At 48.7% G+C, this 19,132-nt stretch overlaps 2 protein-coding genes across 3 annotated transcripts in view; one reads left to right on the forward strand and one right to left on the reverse strand.

Annotated features, from left to right (window-relative positions):
• The first annotated feature begins 2,055 nt into the window (after positions 1-2,055).
• ARFGAP2 (ARF GTPase activating protein 2) lies at positions 2,056-11,009 on the forward strand. Its single transcript, XM_034062457.1, has 16 exons — positions 2,056-2,175; positions 2,438-2,556; positions 3,448-3,520; positions 4,034-4,165; positions 4,258-4,338; positions 4,667-4,769; positions 5,416-5,472; positions 7,051-7,103; positions 7,518-7,654; positions 8,169-8,300; positions 8,754-8,882; positions 8,964-9,092; positions 9,452-9,578; positions 9,697-9,787; positions 9,906-10,024; positions 10,445-11,009. The coding sequence occupies exons 1-16, from the start codon at positions 2,104-2,106 to the stop codon at positions 10,463-10,465; spliced, it is 1,575 nt and encodes a 524-aa protein (XP_033918348.1). The 5' UTR covers positions 2,056-2,103; the 3' UTR covers positions 10,466-11,009.
• Positions 11,010-11,722: 713 nt separating this feature from the next.
• Positions 11,723-19,132, reverse strand: part of CSTPP1 (centriolar satellite-associated tubulin polyglutamylase complex regulator 1) — an 86,445-nt gene continuing 79,035 nt past the window's right edge. For both annotated transcript variants that reach the window (XM_031053582.2, XM_031053583.2), the window contains exons 6-9: positions 18,320-18,515; positions 16,773-16,882; positions 13,490-13,553; positions 11,723-12,998 (exon numbers count right to left, since the gene is read on the reverse strand). In XM_031053582.2, the coding sequence (XP_030909442.1) occupies positions 12,818-12,998; positions 13,490-13,553; positions 16,773-16,882; positions 18,320-18,515 (551 nt within the window). In that variant the 3' untranslated portion in view covers positions 11,723-12,817. The remainder of the gene's footprint in view (positions 12,999-13,489; positions 13,554-16,772; positions 16,883-18,319; positions 18,516-19,132) is intronic.

Consider the following 19,132-nt stretch of genomic DNA (forward strand, 5'->3'; position numbering starts at 1 on the left):
CAGCAGCATAAGAGCAACGGGCACCAGTGGCTACTTAAGACAAGACTGGTGCTAAGGGTGAGACTGGCAAGGAAGATCAGGCTTCATTACCCAGTTCAAACACCCATCCCAGTAGTTCAAATCAGCTGCATCAGCCAGAAGCCTCTCATCTTACCACAAGGCAATGTGCCTCCAGTATCAGGTCTCACTGATCACGTAGTCAGAGCTTTGCTCATGTGAACACAAGGCTTCATATCCCTGTTAAACCTGCAGGGTTTTACTGCTGGGTTATTTTGCCCAGCAACTCTGACGTTCCTCATTTCATCTGCATGTCCCAAGGCTTCATGGGTCTTGCTAAAATTATGGGCCTTAAGCTCCCACTGAACTCTACAGTCTGCTTTATAGACCCGTGAAAATTATGGAAATGAGTGAAAAGTAAGGCTTTAAATTTAAAATGAAAGTTGTCTTGTCCAGATATTAGTGCATTTAACTGTTCCTTTTAGTGACAAGCTGGTGCTACAGAGCAATCTCCTTTTGGAGGTAAGGAAATCCCCATCTATTCCACCTCAGTAATGCCATGCTGCCACTGGCTGTTGTTAGAATCACAGAACCATAGAATAGAGAGACAAGAGGGAGGAACTTGGATGAGCATTCAGGTGCTTGTTCTATACAGAAAGACTGCTTTAAAATAAGAGTCACAGAATAATTAGGGTTGGAAAGGACCTTAAGATCATCCAGTTCCAACCCCCCTGCCATGGGCAGGGACACCTCACACTAAACCATATCACCCAAGGCTTCATCCAGCCTGGCCTTGAACACCACCAGGGATGGAGCATTCACAACCTCCCTTGGAAACCCATTCCAGTGCCTCACCACCCTCACAGTAAAGAACTTCTTCCTTTTATCCAATCTAAACTTCCCCTGTTTAAGTTTGAACCCGTTACCCCTTGTCTTATCACTACAGTCCCTAATGAAGAGTCCCTCACCAGCATCCCTGTAGGCCCCCTTCAGATACTGGAAGGCTGCTATGAGGTCTCCACGCAGCCTTCTCTTCTCCAGGCTCAACAGCCCCAACTTTCTCAGCCTGTCTCCATACAGGAGGTGCTCCAGTCCCTGATCATCCTCGTGGCCTCCTCTGGACTTGTTCCAACACTTCCATGTCCTTTTTATGTTGAGGACACCAGAACTGCACACAATGCTCCAAGTGAGGTCTCACGAGAGCAGAGTAGAGGGGCAGGATCACCCCCTTTGACCTGCTGGTCACGCTCCTTTTGATGCAGCCCAGGATACGGTTGCTTTCTGGGCTCTGAGTGCACACTGAAGCTGGCTCATGTGAAGTTTCCCATTGACCATTGTTGTTGCCTTTCTGAATCTCTCATTGATGGGCTGTATGCCAGTGAGTTTTAGTTCAAAACGCGACCATATGTCTTCCTAATTTTCTTGCATTATAACTGTATACCTTTCTAGTCCATTCCCTCCTGCTTCCAGGCAGGTAATACATCACTTTATGGCCCTGACACCATATTTAGTGTTAAGTAACAACTTCCCTACCTTAAATACTGCCTCCCGCTGCCTTAATTACTGCACAGGAACAGGCAGTGGGGCTTGGGGAGCCTCCAGCTGACTCAATCACTTCCAAGTCCTTGTGCTACTGTACCAGGCCTGAGGTCCGGCTATGGATGTGCTATCTGTAAGCACACACCTGAGCTCTCCCCTTTGCCCAAGGCAGGAATTGCCTCTCCGCTGCTCTAAACAGCTTCTCCCTGCCGGGCACTGCCTCCTCCCTCGCCATGCGGGCCTGAGGGAACACCGGGAGCAGTCAGGGCTGACGGGGCCCGTTCAGACTCGTTGTTCACAGAGGACAACGCCGTGAACGCCGAAAAGCGGCGAGGCCGGAGCGGCGGAAGGGACCAGAGCAGGGCGCTGACCCGAAACAGCCGAGCCCGGGAGCGGTGGGGATTTGCCACTGAGGCGGCTTCAGCGGCTAATGGCGGACAGCGCCGTACCGTTGCCATGGCGATGGAGCCGTGTGTGCTCAGGCGGCACCCGTAGTACGGCCCGGCCCCTCCGCCATTGGGCCCGGCCGGCACCCGTCGCCGCGGTGGCGTCTGGGAAGGAGAGATCATGGCGGCGGAGCCGAGCAAGACGGAGATCCAGACTCTCTTCAAGCGGCTCCGGGCAGCGCCGGCCAACAAGGTAGCGGGGCTATGCCGGGCGGCTGCCGGCCTTCCGAGCCGGACTGACGCCCTGCGGCCGCGGCCTGGGCTCGGAGCGGGCCTCGCTGGGCTCCGGGCCGCTCTGCGGCGGTGGGGCAGCCGGGTCGGGGGCTCCGAGAGCCATGGGGAGGCCCCGGGGAGAGGGGTCTGGCCGCGGCGGAACGGGGCCAACGGGTTGTGGGAGCGGGTGGAGGAGCGGAGCCGCCGCCTCAGCCCCCCCCGTCCCTTTGCCTCCGCTCTAGTCGTGCTTCGACTGCGGCGCCAAGAACCCGAGCTGGGCCAGCATCACCTACGGGGTGTTTCTGTGCATCGACTGCTCCGGTGTGCACCGGTCCTTGGGCGTGCACCTCAGCTTCATCAGGTGCGTGCGGCCCGGCAGCGGCCAGAGCCGACCGGGGTCACCCGGTGTGGGAGCGGGGGGGGGGGGGGGGCTCGGTTAGGGAGCAGCGTTACCGCGGAGGGATCGCCTCGGGTTTGGGGATGTGGGCGAGTAGCGTCCTCAGTGCAGGTTTTAAGTCAGCCCTTCCAAGATGGAGTTTCCAAAGCAGTTCGGCTACGTGTTACTTTTGGTAACCTTGCAGAAACGCTGTTTGGTCTCTGGATTGTGGAAGCTGGGAGGAGTGTGGTGTGTGGGTATTGCCATTAAAACAGCGATATGAAGGTTTCTTGTGTTGCTTAGCACGGCAAAAAGAGGAATATTGTTTAATCTTTTCTGTATCAACCCGGTGGGGAAGATGGTGTTGAATTTTCAGCACGTTGTTCTTATGTTAGTTACTTATAAAACTTAGTATGTTAAGTAATAGAGCTGTGATCTTTACTTAGTCAGAGCTAAGTTGAGTAACTGGTATGACACATGCTCTGCCACCTAGCTTTACGTGGTTGTTTTCTCAGTTGCTTTGTCATGTGTTCTTGCCTAATCTGTGGGACGGGCTGAATATGAGCCTCTCATGTTGTGAGATCACATGTGGAATGAAAGCTGTTGGCTGTGCTTTCTTAGCTCAAGCTCTGCCCCCTCGGCAAGCAGTACAAGTGAGAAGTCTAAATTTGGAGGCTGTTACTTGGTGTGAAACTGAAACTGAGGAATTTTTCCTCACTTTAAGAGTTCAAATTATGGGGAGCAAAGAAGTTACCACTGTGTTCTTTTCCCTTTTGCCCCTTGCATTCTGGGGTAGTAGTGGGATGTCTGACTGTTCTAGCTCTGGGCTTACTTTTGCATTTGGTATGTTAATAGAAATAATTGGCTCTCACACAGGTCCACAGAGTTGGATTCCAACTGGAGCTGGTTCCAGCTGAGGTGTATGCAAGTGGGCAGCAATGCCAACGCGGTGAGGAGCCTCTGTAGGCATTTTGCTTGCTTTCCCTCTTGCTAATCCACATCCTCTGGGTTTTGTCCCTTTCCTCTGTGTGGCTTTCTCGGTACCAACCTCATCTGTTTGGTTGTTTTTCTTCTGGCTACCAATCTCATCTGAAATGTGTGCTGGAGGGAGGTGTTTGTCAAGTGTGCTTTGGAAGTCAGGCTGTGTGATCTTGGAATGCACTGTTTTCTGATGTGCAGATCTGTCATTTCCTTAACTCTCATGTAAGTGAGAGGCATAGCTCTCTTAAATGAAAGGTGTTGGTAACACTGATCACTTTGAAAGTTGTGACTCACAAGTATCCTGCTGTGGAGGACAGGGATTGATTTTCCCATGGGGCCTAGAGTGAGACTTCTTGGAGGGAGCTGGTCAATGAGTGGCTGGTTCATGCTGTGTGCTCAGTGTATCTGCTCCTATCTCTGGGAAGCTTCTTTTCTCTGTTGAGTTTGTCTACCACGTGCTTGAATGATCTTCTCTTTCCAGACGTCTTTCTTCCGCCAGCATGGCTGTACAACCACAGACGCCAATGCAAAGTACAATAGTCGAGCTGCTCAGATGTACAGGGAGAAGATCCGGCAGCTGGCAAGTGCTGCCATGGCCAAGTATGGCACAGATGTAAGTCTGAGCAGCTGTCTCCTGTTAGATGTGTAGTGATGGGTGTTGGGTCTTGTGGGATACATTCGTTTTATTTTTCCCCCTCTCTTCAGCTGCTTGTAGATGGACTGAGTGGAGCCCCTGGGCACTCCCCTGACAAGAGTGATGCTGATTTCTTCATGGAGCACACACAGGTGAGAAGAACTGTCTAAACCAGAGAGTCAAGTAGTCACCTGTTCAGCCAGGAGCAGTCCCACTTCATGTAGAGGGACTCTAAATTGTATATTCCTTCAGCAGTAACATGGAAGAACTAGGACTCAGTCATCAGTGTGGGACATAGTCACAGATCTAAACAGTCCCTCATGGGGCCTGTAATACTCATGTCCTTTGAGTATAGGCATATTTTGGAGTTTGGAACACATTTCCTTTGGCTATAAACTGAATACAGGTCACAAAACCTGAAGTAAGTTCAGAATTGTTTGGCTCTTTCTGCAAATGAGTGGAATGAACATCTCCTTGCAGTCTTCCAGTACCTGGGATGTAGCAGATGTCAGCCAGAATACTGCACAGTCTTCACCAGAGGTGGAAAAAGCAGCAAAATCATCAGAAAGCAGCGAAGTGTCAAGTGAGTTCCTTGATGAACAATTATTTCAAGACCCTCACTTCATTTCCAGATTACATTTCTATGCCACAAATGGAAGGGCTGAGCTTTTCCTTTGGCTCAGGTTTGAAGGAGCAGAAGCTTTGTGCACTCTTACGATGTTCAGTGGAGACTTCTAAATCCACTGTTTTGCTTGGGATCAGTACTCAGCTTTTCTTGACATGCACAGAAAGCTGTTTTGGGAATTAGTTCTGTTTCCCTGCTCCCAGACATTATTTGTCCAAACACTCTTTTCTACCCCTTGGATTTGGTGTATTTGGAAATGATGTATGAATGTAGAGCAGAAAACTGTTTCTAGGATGAATGATGACGAGACCAAGTATGTGGGGGCATGGCTGTGACTGGAAACAGCTTTGTGTGTTTCCTGCAAAGTGTTTGCTTCCTTTTCATGTGTTAAAAGCACTACAGAATGAATAACTTGCTCAATGGAGATCAAGTCGTTGTGCTTGGGAAATTGCACATATTGCACTGTAACTTGGCTTGTTCGGGGTGGTGGGGAAGGGCAGAGAAAGTAAAACTCTCTTTAATGTAAGTGGAAGTGTGAGCACATGTAAAAGAGTGGGGTTGAGAATCAATCTGCTGAATGTTCTCTCTGGTTTTGTGCCCACAGATTCCAGCCAGGGCCCATCTACTGACTTGTTGAGCACATCTCCTAAAGCTCCTCTAGGTGAGTGAGACTTTTCACTGTCTCTTAGGCCAGTCTTGCTCTTATTCCTACTGTTCAGCAGTAAGCTCAGTGGAGCTGGAACTGATGAGCCAATTTTTGGAACATCTAAAGGAACTTATCTTCCTGTGGAGCCAGTACTGAGGATCTCCCTGAACCCCCAAACCAAGCCATATTTTACTGGAGGTTTCCTCTTCAATTGGATGATAGAATTCAAAGCTGTCACCTTCCCAAAAGCTTGGTTTCAGTTTTTGAGCTTGGACAAAGCTTGGCATTTGCGTATCTAGAACTTGGCTGGTCAAGGCCACATGGCTGTGGGGTTTGGTTTCTGTGGGGTGTCCCCCCACCCAAACCTTTGGAGGCAAATGAGTTTTTGGCTGTCAGAGTAAAAGAACCTTATATCTGATTCTCCACTGCCATTACTATCCTGGCTACACACACAGCATCCAGCTAGACCTTCTTTCCTTATTGAAAGTGTGTTCCTAGCCCACGGTGGGTTCATCCTGGGTGGAAAGCCTGTGTCCTCAAGTGTCTATTTATTCCCCATGTTTTGTGTCTCTTCCTCAGACATGTCCATGTGTCTATCAACACAAGAGCCTGCTCCTGCCAGAGGTAACTGGCTTACAGCTGGCCTGTGCTGGCTGCTTGTGACAATTCTGCTGCCCCTTCTGTGATTCTGCCTTCAACTCTTAACTTTAGCTTTCTGTGCTTGGAGGGAGGGAATGAGCCAAAGCTTACATGCATCATGTTGGGATCTAAACCATTCCATATCTGGAAAGGGATCTTGCTGATGTTTCTGTTAAATGCTTCCTGACAGTAACATAAAAGCCCCAAACAACCCCAAATCAAATGTTAGGAATAGCAAGCTGAAAAGAGTCTTGGGTAGTATGGATGTTCTGCTTTCTCCTATTTCAAAAACCTATGGTGAGGCTAGAAAACTTACAGGAAAGGCTGCCAAAAGTGATCTAAAGTATGAGTTGACAAAGGTCATGTGGGTGTAGGAAGTAAGAAGACACTTCTATGGAAGAAAAGCCCAACAAGGGTGGTAAGATTTTGGAGTTACAGGTTGGAAGTTGGGAGAATGTCCTGGGCAGTCCCTCTGTGTTTGCTTTGTTCTGACACTTTTCCCAGCCATCTGCTGCTTGGCTCGACCTTGGCTGGTTTTACAAGTGTGGCACGCTCCATGCCTTTGGAGTGACAGGTTCCTGGTGCCAGGTGTTGGGGAACCTGTTGCTTTTACAGCTTGCTGCACTTCAGGTCCATTTTGTCATTTGTTCATGTAGACATGACCTTGGAGTTCTTGCTTCTTTATCCCTAAGGCATTGGTGAGGCACTGGCCTTCATATAGTCTGAAGCTGCAATGGACATGCTTCTATAGGCAACCAGCCTGCAATTGTGGAGCTTCTAAGTGCATCTTTCTTGGCTGGGTGAAGTCACCCAGGCTTCTGATGTGAAGCTGCATGGTGTGCCCTGGACTCTCTAGCAGCTGGATTGTGGTGGATGTTTGTGTGGATTGCTGACTAATTTTGGCTTCTTAAATTAATTCACTTCTGCTTCTTTGCTGCTTCCCTCCTCTCACAGAACTTAAATCCTCCCTCATTGGAAAGAAGAAGCCAGGAGCTGCCAAGAAAGGGGTATGTCTGAGCTCTTGTTTTATGGAGAAGGACGTAGAGCGTGTCTTTTCCCTGGCCCTTGCTTTCTGCCCCTAACAAAGATGCTTACTGAGAAATCCATTTGGGAAAGGGAGAGACCTTTGATTATATCACTGCTTATTTTGAAAGATAGCTTGTATATTAAGGAACAAAAGCAGTTAGGTTTAGATCATGATTCATTATGGTCTGAAGTGTATGTGGCTGATCTCGTAGCACTGGCTAATGGGTTAACTTGTGAGTGTTCTTCCATACTCGTGTTGCAAGCTCTCTCTGGGTCTCTAGGTTGTGTCTGCACAGGGAGATCGAAAGCCTGATGAATACAGCAAAGAGTAGGATTTTGGTCTTTGGAACAACTTATGGTGAAGAAATCACAATCTTTTGGTTTTGTTTTTCAAGCTGGGGGCAAAAAAAGGCCTTGGAGCCCAGAAGGTGAGCAGCCAGAGCTTCAGCGAGATCGAGCGGCAAGCCCAGGTAGCAGAGCAGCTGAGGGAGCAGCAGGCAGTGGAGTCCAGGAAGCAAGCTGAGGAGTCCATGTAAGTGCCCTGTCTGGGCTGAATACCTTGCACACGTAAGGCAGAAGTAATAGAGGTTGATGCTGTTCACCCTAGGACCACCTAATGTGAGTACAGAACATGCTGCCTAGTAGGATGAGTGGTAGCTGTAAGCCAGTATGGTCCTTATGGCAGGGCTCAAGTTATATTGCCTTATTTTACTCAAATTAGCATCCCTAGAGGAGTTCAAGAAGCAGATATGGAAGAATTCTGTATTTGTTGACCTTTGGCTATGACTGAAAAAGGCAAAGCTGAACTGGATGGGGCATTCTGTCAGGGGTGTTGGAGGAGTCAGTGCTTACACTAAGCCTAGTAAAACTTGAATCCCAGCAGAGATGAGATGGGAAGACAAGAAGTAGCTTCCATGCAAGGATTTATGGCAAAGCTGTTACGGGAGTGGGTGTTTTAATGGGTTGTCAAGGTTACTCTCCCCCTTGAACAGCATGGGCTGAGGGGGAGGGTGATGAGCTGATCCCCACCTTCGCTCTTCCTTTAGAGTCACCTCGATGCGACTGGCTTATCAGGAACTGCAGCTCGATCGGAAGAAGGAAGAGAAGAAACTTCAGAACCTTGAAGGGAAGAAGCGTGAACAAGCAGAGAGGCTGGGCATGGGCTTGCCGTCAAGGAGGTATTTAACTGCGTGGCATAGAACAGACAGGTGCCTTAGAAGCATCCTGCTCTGGAAGTTTTCTGAAGGCAGTAGCTTGCTGCCCTTACCAGATAAGGTTTAAAAGTCCCCATATGCTGGACTATGTCTCAAAATGCCCCAGAAGGAATGGACATTCTGACGTTCTAGTTCTTGTTTGAGCTTTTCCAAAGACACTTGTGGCCTGTCAGTGTCTAGCTCTAGAGCCCTGTCCCCCTGCAGAATACCTCCCTCAAAAAGGTATGTCAAGACTTCTGAGGGAGTGGGATTAAGCTAGATAAATGGTGAAGTGGGCTGGCATCCCACAGCTCTCCCTTGAGACTTGGGGCACCTGCCCTGCCTGTGAAGGCCAGATTGAGTTTTAGGGCTGTAGGGTGACTGTAGGGGCTGGATGCTGTTGGAGCCAGGGTCCTGACTGCCTGTCTGTTGTGCTAGTTCTGTGTCACACTCGGTGATGTCTGAGATGCAAGTAATTGAGCAGGAGACACCGCTGGTGGCAAAATCTTCCCGTTCCCAATTGGACTTGTTTGAAGATGCTGGAAGCTTCACATCTGGACCCCCCAAGTAAGACTTGGCTTCAGTGTAGTATTTGGTTTATTCCTGAATTTAATGTCTGGCCTAAATTACCTTATTTTTGGTACCTAGATACAAATACAGTCCCTTCTCATTTGAAGATGCATTTGGCTCACGATGGGAAACAGACTCTTCATGGGGTATGGACAAAGAGGAGGAACCTGAGGTGACCATTTCTAGTATTCGGCCTATTTCAGAGAGGTAAAGTGCCTGTCCCTGCTACTATACCTTGCTTGTGCTTGGGACAGAGGGATGGGACTAGGACCTGTGGGGAGAGATGCTGCTGTGTGGTGACAGGAGACTTGTGCTGCAAAAGACAACTTGGATGGGCAAGCCCAAGAAAAAGGGCTTGAATGAAAGGGGCACTTACTTGCCTGTCATGATACAGCCTTTATGGTCATCAAGGGCTGGCTGTCCTGAGGTGGGGTGTGGAGAACTCTGATGGTAGCTAGCACCTGAGTATTTGTTGCTTTCTTTTGGTCAGCTGGGGTCTGAGAAAGGTCTGTTTCTTTACTGTGTTGGTGAGCTGAAGCTGAATGTCTCCTCTGTTGTTTCCTCAGACCCCCCAGTAGGCGGGAGCCAGAGAACAGGACATTTGTTGTGGAATCCAATGAAGCTCGGCAGAAGTTTGCAGGGGCTAAAGCCATCTCTTCGGATATGTTCTTTGGGCGGGAGGCAGATGCTGAGGTAGATGCATTCTGCAGCGCTTAAGCTGGGTACAGCTCTGGCTTCATCTCCTCCTGTTTGCTCAGGTCCTACTTCATTCCATTCCTTTATAACCATTTTGTTTTGTTTCTTCCTGCAGTATGAAGCCAGATCCCGGCTGCAGCAGCTCTCAGGCAGCAGCGCCATCAGCTCTGCAGACCTCTTTGGAGAGGCTGAGAATGTGAACTCAGGTTTGTTAGCATACAGTGGGGTGAGGAACAGAGCAGGTTTGGAGGACCTAGACTGGAAGGAGTCAGGGTGCTCTTTGGAGCTGCAGGACTCTAGGCTAACTGCTGGTGGTTCTTGTAGGTGGTGTGTCCATTGGAAATGTCCTGCCTGCAGCTGACATTGCACAGTTCAAACAAGGAGTGAAATCTGTTGCTGGCAAGATGGCTGTCCTAGCCAACGGGGTGATGAACTCTCTCCAGGTGAGCTTACACCATAGCACCTTTTGACAGGCTGTAGTCATGCTCAGGGGCTGTCACAGTATCTCACAGTATGGCTTCTGGAATTATCTCAAATCATGTGCAAAGTCCCATGTAGAGACCTCTCTTTTATAGCTGATCACACTACAACAGCTGAGCAGTTCAGTTCTACTTGGCCAGCCTTAACACTCCTGCTGGACAGGACACCTTGTCGTGTCAGATATGCTTTTTCCCCCACAAATCCCAGGTTGAACTTAAAAAGTTGGGGGTTGGAACTACATGATCTTAAGGTCCTTTCCCACGCTAACTATTCTGTGATTTACTTCCTGCCTTTGCATGGCATCCTGTCTAGACCTTGTGATAACTGTCTCTGGAGTCTGCATGAAGTTAGTAGCATGGTGTCTTGGTGTGTTTCCTCCCTAGGATCGTTATGGCTCATATTGATGACCCAGGGACTGCAACACAAAGAGAAGCCAGCAAGAGGCACTGATGCCACCCTTCACCTGGAGTAAACTCTGCAGGATTGTCTTAGTTTGTCTGGGTTGGGTGGGGAGGGGGCCAGGACATGGCTGTGCCCAGGGTGCTTTCCAAATATCTCTGGATTCCACTCTATTAAAATTCAGTGTGCCCTCACACCCACTGCAATCTACTAGCCAGTGGAGACAGGCCTTCTTACAGGGTTAGCCTTGCTGCTGTAAAAGACAGGACAGGAGCTCCTGGCCTGCCCCCATTGGTGCTCCTGTCTGTCTTGGCCTATACCTTAGCTCACTAAGGGGCAGAGAAGGGGAATGCTATTTCTTTAAACATAGTGTTACCTGGGTGCTGTGGACATGACTGGTTTTGTTCTGCTCAGTGCTCCCACTCCATGGTGCTGTGGAGTCCTCTCTGTTTGCAGGGTCTCACTTTGACCATGGGATAATCCTTTTTACTGTCTTCTAAACCAGCGTATATTGATGCATGAGAAAAAAAAATATCAGAGCAAAGATTATTTTTTTAGCTTCTTATTACATCATCAGTGAAAAACGCCCAGGTAAAGAAGTTCTGTAACAGTATTTGCTGGATCCCTGCTTATTTTGTTGCCCAGTTTGAGCCGAGGTCAAAGTCCTGAGCCCTGATTTCACCATGAGGTGAACTGCAGTGCAGCAGTAAGGGAGGGCTCGTTTTAGGCCTGTGTCAACTTGGCTCCCTGCTTTTAATAAGAGTGTGTTATTCCTCTTCCTTGGGTTGCGGTGTTGAGGAGGGGCTGTGGTACCGCCGAGCCGGCACGGGCAGGGACGTGAAGGGTTTCTCGCCGTTGGAACGGGAACGGACCGACCCTTCCACTGCCTGCCCCGTTAAGGTGGCGGCCGAGGAGGAAAGAGCGCCTGCGTAGTAGTGCGACAGGGACGTGTGGGGTTTGCGCATGCGTGGTGCGCTGCCTCTCACAGCCGTGTTAGAGGTACCGGTGCGGCCGCCCCGGGCCGCTGTAGGACCCCAGAGATGGCAGCAGCCTCGCACTGTGCTTTATTGCCCGGGCGGCGCAAGCACGGAGGGGCCGAGAGGAAGCACAGTCATTGAGCAGGGGAATAAATAACTTACAATAAATAAATAGCCCGTCCCGCGCCCGCCACAGCGCGGCTGTGGTACAGATCCGCAGGAGCCTTTAAATAGCCGCCGTGTGTGTTGAATCCATCCGATGGGTGCCAGCTTTGGGGTACAGCTCCTGGTGGTCCATGCTGCAGTGTTCCAGGAACAGCAGGTGCTTGGAGGCTCCCACAGAACCAAGAGGAAGCAAAGCCCCCCAGGGAAGAGTGAGTCTGTGCAGGGTGAGACACAGCAGCCAGGCCAGAGCAAGTGTTATGGCTGTGGAGGCCAACCTGCTGCACTGGTTGCCATTAACATCCTGAGATACTGCTTCTCTCTGTAGTTGTAAAGGGTTGCATGCCAATATGTATGATCCTACAATGCTGATATTGACAAAAAATACCCAGGACTCATTTGAGAACTGTTTCCAGCTCCCCTCATGCTTCTGCCCCCCCAGCACCAGCAGATGCTCTGTGTATTTGCACACCACACAACCTGGGGGCAAGGAATTGACTTTTTGCCTCTGTCTCCTCTACCCCCCTATGAAGCTTGCTTTTCCAAATGATCTAAATATGCTATTGGAGGCTTCACAGAAGGGAACTTGGTGCAGCAGAGGACACAGTGCCATGCAGTACTTATTGCAGCCTAGATTATTTGCTGTATTTGCTTTGGCAAGTCTTGGATGCATGGAGAAGGAAGCAGAGAGAGGTGGCATGGCAATACCTAAGCCCTTTTCTAGGAGTTTTGCTACCTTTGATCACATGCAGGTGCAGCTTTACTGTGAATAAGGGAGCAGGAGTGCAGAGCTGCCACTGGTGATTTAACCCTTCTATTGTCTAGGCCAAGCCTGAACACAACTACACAACACAACACTGGCAAGCAGCCTGCACCGGCACTCCCACTGCTCTAGCAACTGCTGAACCGTGAGGGAGAGCTCCAGTGCTTGCAAGCAGGGCAGAGCTATCGGGTGCTGGTTTATGTTGCCTGCCAGCAGAGGGGAGCAGAACCCTGCAGCTGGAAACAGCTCCTGCATGAGTTTAGAGCTAGGAAAAAGGCAAAGTTCCTCCTGAGATGAGACGGGTGGACCTGGTAAAGGGGACCAGCACAGCCACACACACATACTGGTGGTGTGGACAGAACCCACCGTCAGAGCAGATGCTCTGCGAGGAGCTGCTGCTTCTCCAGTGGGTTCTGGAGAAGCCAAGACGGGAATGTTGCCCACCCTCCCAACCTTCAGTTCTCAGAGGAGTCTGTCTCTTCATTGGAGCCTTCACTCTCAGCATCCATTTTTCGCCGATGGTGGAGAGGTTTCCAGGGACAGTTCATCCGGGGTGAGTTACGCACAGGCAAATTGGCTGCATCCCCACTGGAGCTGGTGGGACCGGAGACAGAGAGCCCTGAAACCTGAGCTACCCTGAAAGAGAAAAGACAAATGCTGGGCAGCATAACTTGTCATCCCCGACTGTCACCACAGCAGAACCCATTCAGAGCTCACACAGGGATGGAAAGATGCTCATGGCACTGAGGGGGAACACCTTGCACCGGTACCTACAAGATTTGCATAGGATTCTTTCTTGCTGATTAAACAGATCTTTCTTTTGGGCTGAGCCTGTGTCCTCCAACACTCCTGGTTTTCACCATCCAAACAAACCTTCCCTTTTGATCAGAGACTGCTGCTTCCTCTAGATCACTCTTTGAGACACACTTTCCCTCTCTGTTTCTGAAGCCTTTGTCAGCTGCACCCCAAAGAAAGAGTCCCTCTCTACTCAGGCTGTTGTGTTAGCTCCTCGGTTGTTTTATAGTAGAGCAAGGGAAGAGGAACAGTACCGTACTAAAGTCTCCCTTAGCATGCTAACTTTGCTGTTAACTGTTGCTTTACCTCCTACTTTAGGCAATTTCACTTACAATTTCTCAAGTTCATGATCCATGGCAGGGTCCACAAACAAGTCTCCTTTATCTGGCAAAGCCCCTGGAGAAAAAGACAAAGTATCAGAGCAGAGTTAGGTTATAAAGAAAAGTGCTCAAGCCATAGCAGCATCCAAAATCTGCCCTGGAAGACAGAGAAGACTCTTCCTTATACCTATTAGAGAAATGGACCCTGAATGTGGAGGATCATGGACAGATAAGGAATGATGATCTATATTCTGTGTCCTTCACACAGGCTGTGGCTGAGCTCATACTAAATGGGAGGCACTCTCAGTGGTCTCACCTCAGAGAGCTTGAAGAGCCCTCAGGACTGGCAGTTTCCATTCACTGCATAAAGCTACCGAGTACTGACTGTCAGGGAGATGACAGAATGTCAATTCAGGCCTCTGCTAATTGCCCTGCATAGTCACCAGTCCCAGATCCTATCAGAGCAATAGATCTGTTGCTGTCTGTGCCACAGCCTGAAGCATGCACTGTACCACCCAGGGAGATGCATACTTTTGTGCCACCTGCCTTTCTTGTGGTGCACTGAGCTTGGGGATCAAAACACTCCACAGATGTAAGACTATTGCCCTCCTCGCAATTCAGGAAAGTCAGGCCTGGTGTACATTGAGCCTACAGGAGTGTGATGGACTGTGCTTTAGCATTGCTTGCTCTCTGGGTGACAGCCTGAAAGGCTGGGCCTGTAATCATGTACCCTTTCTTAGCATAAGGCCAGCATGCTCCTTTGCACATTCAAAACCCTACTCAGGATGAAGGATGAGGTGTAGGACTGGAACAGCTGGTTGACTGTCCTTGCCATTCTCTGAAAAGACACTGACACCTCAGGAAGAGCCCAGAAAGGAAGATGGGGCTCTTAGGAAAGCCCTTCTTCCTAACTCTGTGACAAACTCCACCTTGTACAGGGGTCATAGGAGGGTGTGATGACAGGAATTGCCTCCCATAGCCTGGATAGTGTCACTGCACACCAGGAGAGAAAACCCACTTGGTAATCTGTACTAACAATGCAGTGAGGAATGCTCTTGTTTGTCAGAAGACCTGGGTGTCACACTTAGTACCTTTGGCAAGGGGATTTGTACACCCTGTGGGAACACAAACCTGGCTTCTGGCCCTGGCATGTTGCTCTTGAAGGATAGGCTGGAGAGCTGCTGCCTCACACAGACAAGCTGGCAGCAGTCACCAAAAACATAGCAATGAAGGGACTAAAAATGAGAACCAGTTTAGGTCAGAACTGGTGCCCCCAGGTCTTCCCCTCCTGAAGATGAACAGAGAAGCCTGGCACTAAAATACAGAGTGTCAGGAGATCCAGCGAAGTGCCCAGCCTGCTCTCTTTCATGGGCTCTATTAAAACAATAAGCAGCTAAAGCCTGTTTCTGTGTTTGTAGAATGCACAGCGAGGTCTCCAGGGCACAAGAATTACACAAGTCAGTAAATAACCCTCAAAGGATTCACAAATCAACACTGACACTGGAGTTAGGCTGCAGATTCCAATCTGCCTGACAAACATGTAAGTGCTACTCCAGCCTGAATGAGCTGCTCTAATCCCTACCCCTGTTTCTCAAGGGGAACTAGTGGCTTTGTGAGACCAGAGAGACAGCAGGCATCCTGACTGAAGGCTCCTTTACCTGAAACTGCCCTTGCTGAAAGGCTCTGGGGAGCCTGTGAGCACCTACAGCCCCAGAACTATTGAAATCACCCTTCAGGAGAGATTAAAAGACTGCAGGAAAAGAATCCTCCTCTCTGTACCAAGATGCTAGCACCTGTAAGACTTGTGGCTGCTGCCCCTCCTCTGAGAGAGGCCTCAGCAGGAGATGGCAGAGGGCCAGGGGCCAGCCCCACATTATGGGGAATGAAAACCCACACACTTTGTAGATGGCACAATGGAAGCTGTGGGCAGGATGTGGTTTTTTTTCTGCTCATCTGTTTTCTTTGCACTCGATTAGAAGTGGATTTCATAGGGCAAAGGGGAAAAGAAAACCAAAAAGATTTTGCTTGCTGCAATCCAGGCATCACCTTCCCCAGTGAATACACTGCTTCCTAAGCCTGTTTGCAGAGGAGATTGCAGGGCTGTGTTCATGCACCTTTGATATATAATCTCCATGTTGCTGTGTAAGCAGCCCTGCCCCAGAGGAGCATTAGCAGCTTAAATGGTTTGCTGTAAGAAGGGGCTCAGCCAGGGAGGGGACACTTCTGCTCTATTATGTCACACACCTGTGCAAAAGAACAACCCTTGGGCAGAGTACACCTTTTCACTGAGACTTGTTCTGTAATATAGGGACTGGCAGGGACTCAAGCCTACAAGCACAGGGAGAGGGTTCCTACCCAAAGACAGAGACATCCTACCCTTACTGGCTAGATTATTTGCTGAATGGAGATGAGTGAAGATGAGTGTTTGGGCCTCCATACATTTAAACTTGCCTCCTGGATACAGCCTTGTCAAACACAAAAAGCTGTTTCTGTTCCCCTTTGCAAGAGGAGGAAGAGCACAAGCAAGGCATATGGGACAATATGGAATTGTGAGTCCGAATTGTGTATGGATTACATATTGTCTCTTGCCAATGTAACACTTTGCTTCCATGCTCTAAAACAACTTTGACCAGCATAACACTGAAACAAGCAGTGAGATGCTGCTTGGGAATCCCTCTGGTTCCCCCAGCAGTCTGGTACAGAACTGTGTAGCACTTTGTGTTTTATGATACCACCAGGTTTTCAGTGAGCCATAGATGAATATCCTAGTTAGATCACACTGCCTTGAGGGAAGATGAGGAAGAGCTGGGAAAGGTTGGGCTTTCAGTCTTTCAACCAGGGAGGCAGCAGAGGTTTTCCCATTAGGTGTGCCTTCTGTTCTCAGAGATGAGAGCAGTCACTTAAAATCTGTGGGAGAATAAAGGACTAAAACATAGGATGGGACTTCAGTTCAGTACTGTCAACAGCAGCCACCACCTTACCCATCTCCTGACCCCCTCTTTATAGCCAAATGTTAAAATATTCTGCTAAAGTGATCAGCTACTGAAGAGGTAAACCATTGCTATCTTAGGGCAGCATTTCGTATCTGCTTTTGTCCTTGAAGAAGCTCCACGGCTTCAAGCAGACAGTAAAAGCACAGTGTTACATGTTAAAGTTTAATCCATCAACAAAAAGATGAAAAACTTCCCTCCCCCTTCCTGCCAGCGTAAAATCTGGGGCACAATTACAGAGGAAATTCCCCAGAAATGCAGAATGACTGAAAATCAGGAGCTGTACCACTCACTCTAGGTCTTACCTAGAGCTCTATTGATCCCCTGATCCTTCGCAAGTGCCATAAGGAATCCATAGAAGGTCAGTCTCTGTGCACTACTCAGCATTTCCTTCACAAGAGCAGAAGGTGGACAGCTAGGAAAAGAGACAAAGAGGTCATCTTGTCTATTATCATCTTTTTTTGACCCAAGACCTGGCTCAAACCACAGAAATAAACTCTGTTACCTGTTCTAACACTGTCAACTTGCCCTGCCTCAGTTTAAAACAAATAGCCATCAGCTTGCTTATTTAGCATCACATCTGCTCCCTGTTTTCTAAGCAAGATGTTTGAGCTGGGGTACATCCCTAGGAGCTGTCTTACCTGTCTCCATTCCAAGAACAGGGAGAAAAGCCTAAATTCACTCAGAGGCATACACAGCCCAACTCTTAGCATGTTCTTTCAAAAAGCAACTGGGAAATCCTTTCTTTTAGAAGACAATAAACTTTCATAAGGGTTGTTATGTTGTTATTCCCCTTTTACCAGCGACAGCCATCCAAGGGGCAAGAAAACCTCTCTGAGGATAGCCTAAATATGTAAGAAAACACTATTTAGGTAGGGACTAAATGGACATGTCCCCTTCTACATTCACCTTAACCTCTGGCCCTGACTTCTAAGCAGTATCATCATAGCGATTCTCACTCTTGCCTAATACTTCTTAAAGGAATTCATGCAAAATCAATCTACCTCATGAAGAGGAAGTGTTGAACAGTCCATGTGGGCTGTGTTATTCACCAGGCAAAGGTGGTTATCAAAGCCTGGCTGAGTATTGAGCTATCGGATGAAAGGCTGGGAATGGCTTCCCTCACAGTGCTGTGCAGAGCCTGACCTACCAGATGGGCTCACGGTGTCCTTCCCATCTGAAGCAACAGTTCAGCAGTAATTTTGTGCATGACAAATTTGGATTCAGGCACCTAAACCAGGATTCAGGAGAAATTTGTGTCCTGAGCCTTTTTGTGGATCTAACCCATGACTTTCTAGCAAGACATGTGCTTGCTACCTGCAAGAAACTATGAAGAGTCAAAGCTATACAATAAGGCCTAGTATTGCTCCATCACCTGCTGAACTAAGGCTAGCCTTGTGCCTGGATCTGTAACTGGAGACCAGCTCTATCACAGGCTTGGGTACAGACCAGCAGTGTGATCTTGTCTAGGTATTAAGGCTTCGAACTCCATCCACCCCAGTGGGCCTTTTCTGTGCTTCAATACCCAGGAATGCAACTGCACTTGTTTATATCCTCTAGTTAACTCATGGTAGATGGAAAGTGTCAATGCTGAAGTGATAAGGAAAGCAGAGGCCCAACTCAATCCATTATTTCAAGAATCAGCTCAAACCCCATGTTTTTTAGGTCCAGGGAATTGTTCCTCTCCTTTAGTTAAAGTGGTTCAGTGTGATCTCTCCCTTTATACTTCTCCATTGAGATCTATTTGGGAGTTACAGCTTGTTCAAAGTCCTGTATTTCATCACAGCTCCAGCCTCACAAAGGGTCTCCAGAGACAGAGACTTCAAATCTGTGTTTTGGACTCCATTCATACCTGTATTTTGATCTGTCACACAAGGACTCTAGGCACTGGTAGAACAGAGATGCCTCTACCCCATCCAGTGGGCTGCAGTCACTGGGGGGTTGGCGCTGCCGATGCTGCCCAGAGGATGATGTTGGTACAATCACAGTATTTGGATTCTTACCAGCCAACAGATCTTGATAAATAGCAGCCACACTTTCCAGGAACTCTGAAACAAACAGAAAGTTACTTAAAACTCAGGGCTACAACCAGCAAAGTATCCTTCTGACCTACCGAACCTGGGATTAAACTGTCAGTCCCTGCTCTGTGTTTTAGTGTTTTACATAGCACCAGCAGGAAATATGCACAATATTACAGCACTTGCATGTCCAGGTCAGATAATTATACAGGCACAAACAGCCCTTTCCATATAAGTTGCTGGCTTCTTGTCACAATGATTATGAAAGGCCACTTAACTCTGTTGAACAAGATTCTTCTCAAGGAAATAGAGGCTAAGTGGCATATGGATAAAACAGTGGAATGAGAAAGCTAACCTTGAACACAAAACTGGTTTGCAAAGCTTAAGAAGTTCTCCTTCTCCGTCTCTTGCCACTGATTAAGAACTCATCCAAGTTAGGAACAAACTATATGGAACCGCAACAGGAGGACAGGCAGCAAATTAGGGCTCCAGGCTGTATCCCAGCTTGTCTCTGAGCTGCTCCAAAGTAAATATAACATGGGATCTAGAGGAAGGGCCAGGGCAGGTCAGGGCTAGAGTTGGCAGCAAGCCTCTCCCCAGGCTCCCCAGACTACCCACTGTTTACTGCAAGAGCCTAATTTTAAACA

The sequence above is a fragment of the Melopsittacus undulatus genome, chromosome 4 (genome assembly GCF_012275295.1).
Source record: "Melopsittacus undulatus isolate bMelUnd1 chromosome 4, bMelUnd1.mat.Z, whole genome shotgun sequence".
NCBI classification, from domain to species: Eukaryota; Metazoa; Chordata; class Aves; order Psittaciformes; family Psittaculidae; genus Melopsittacus; species Melopsittacus undulatus.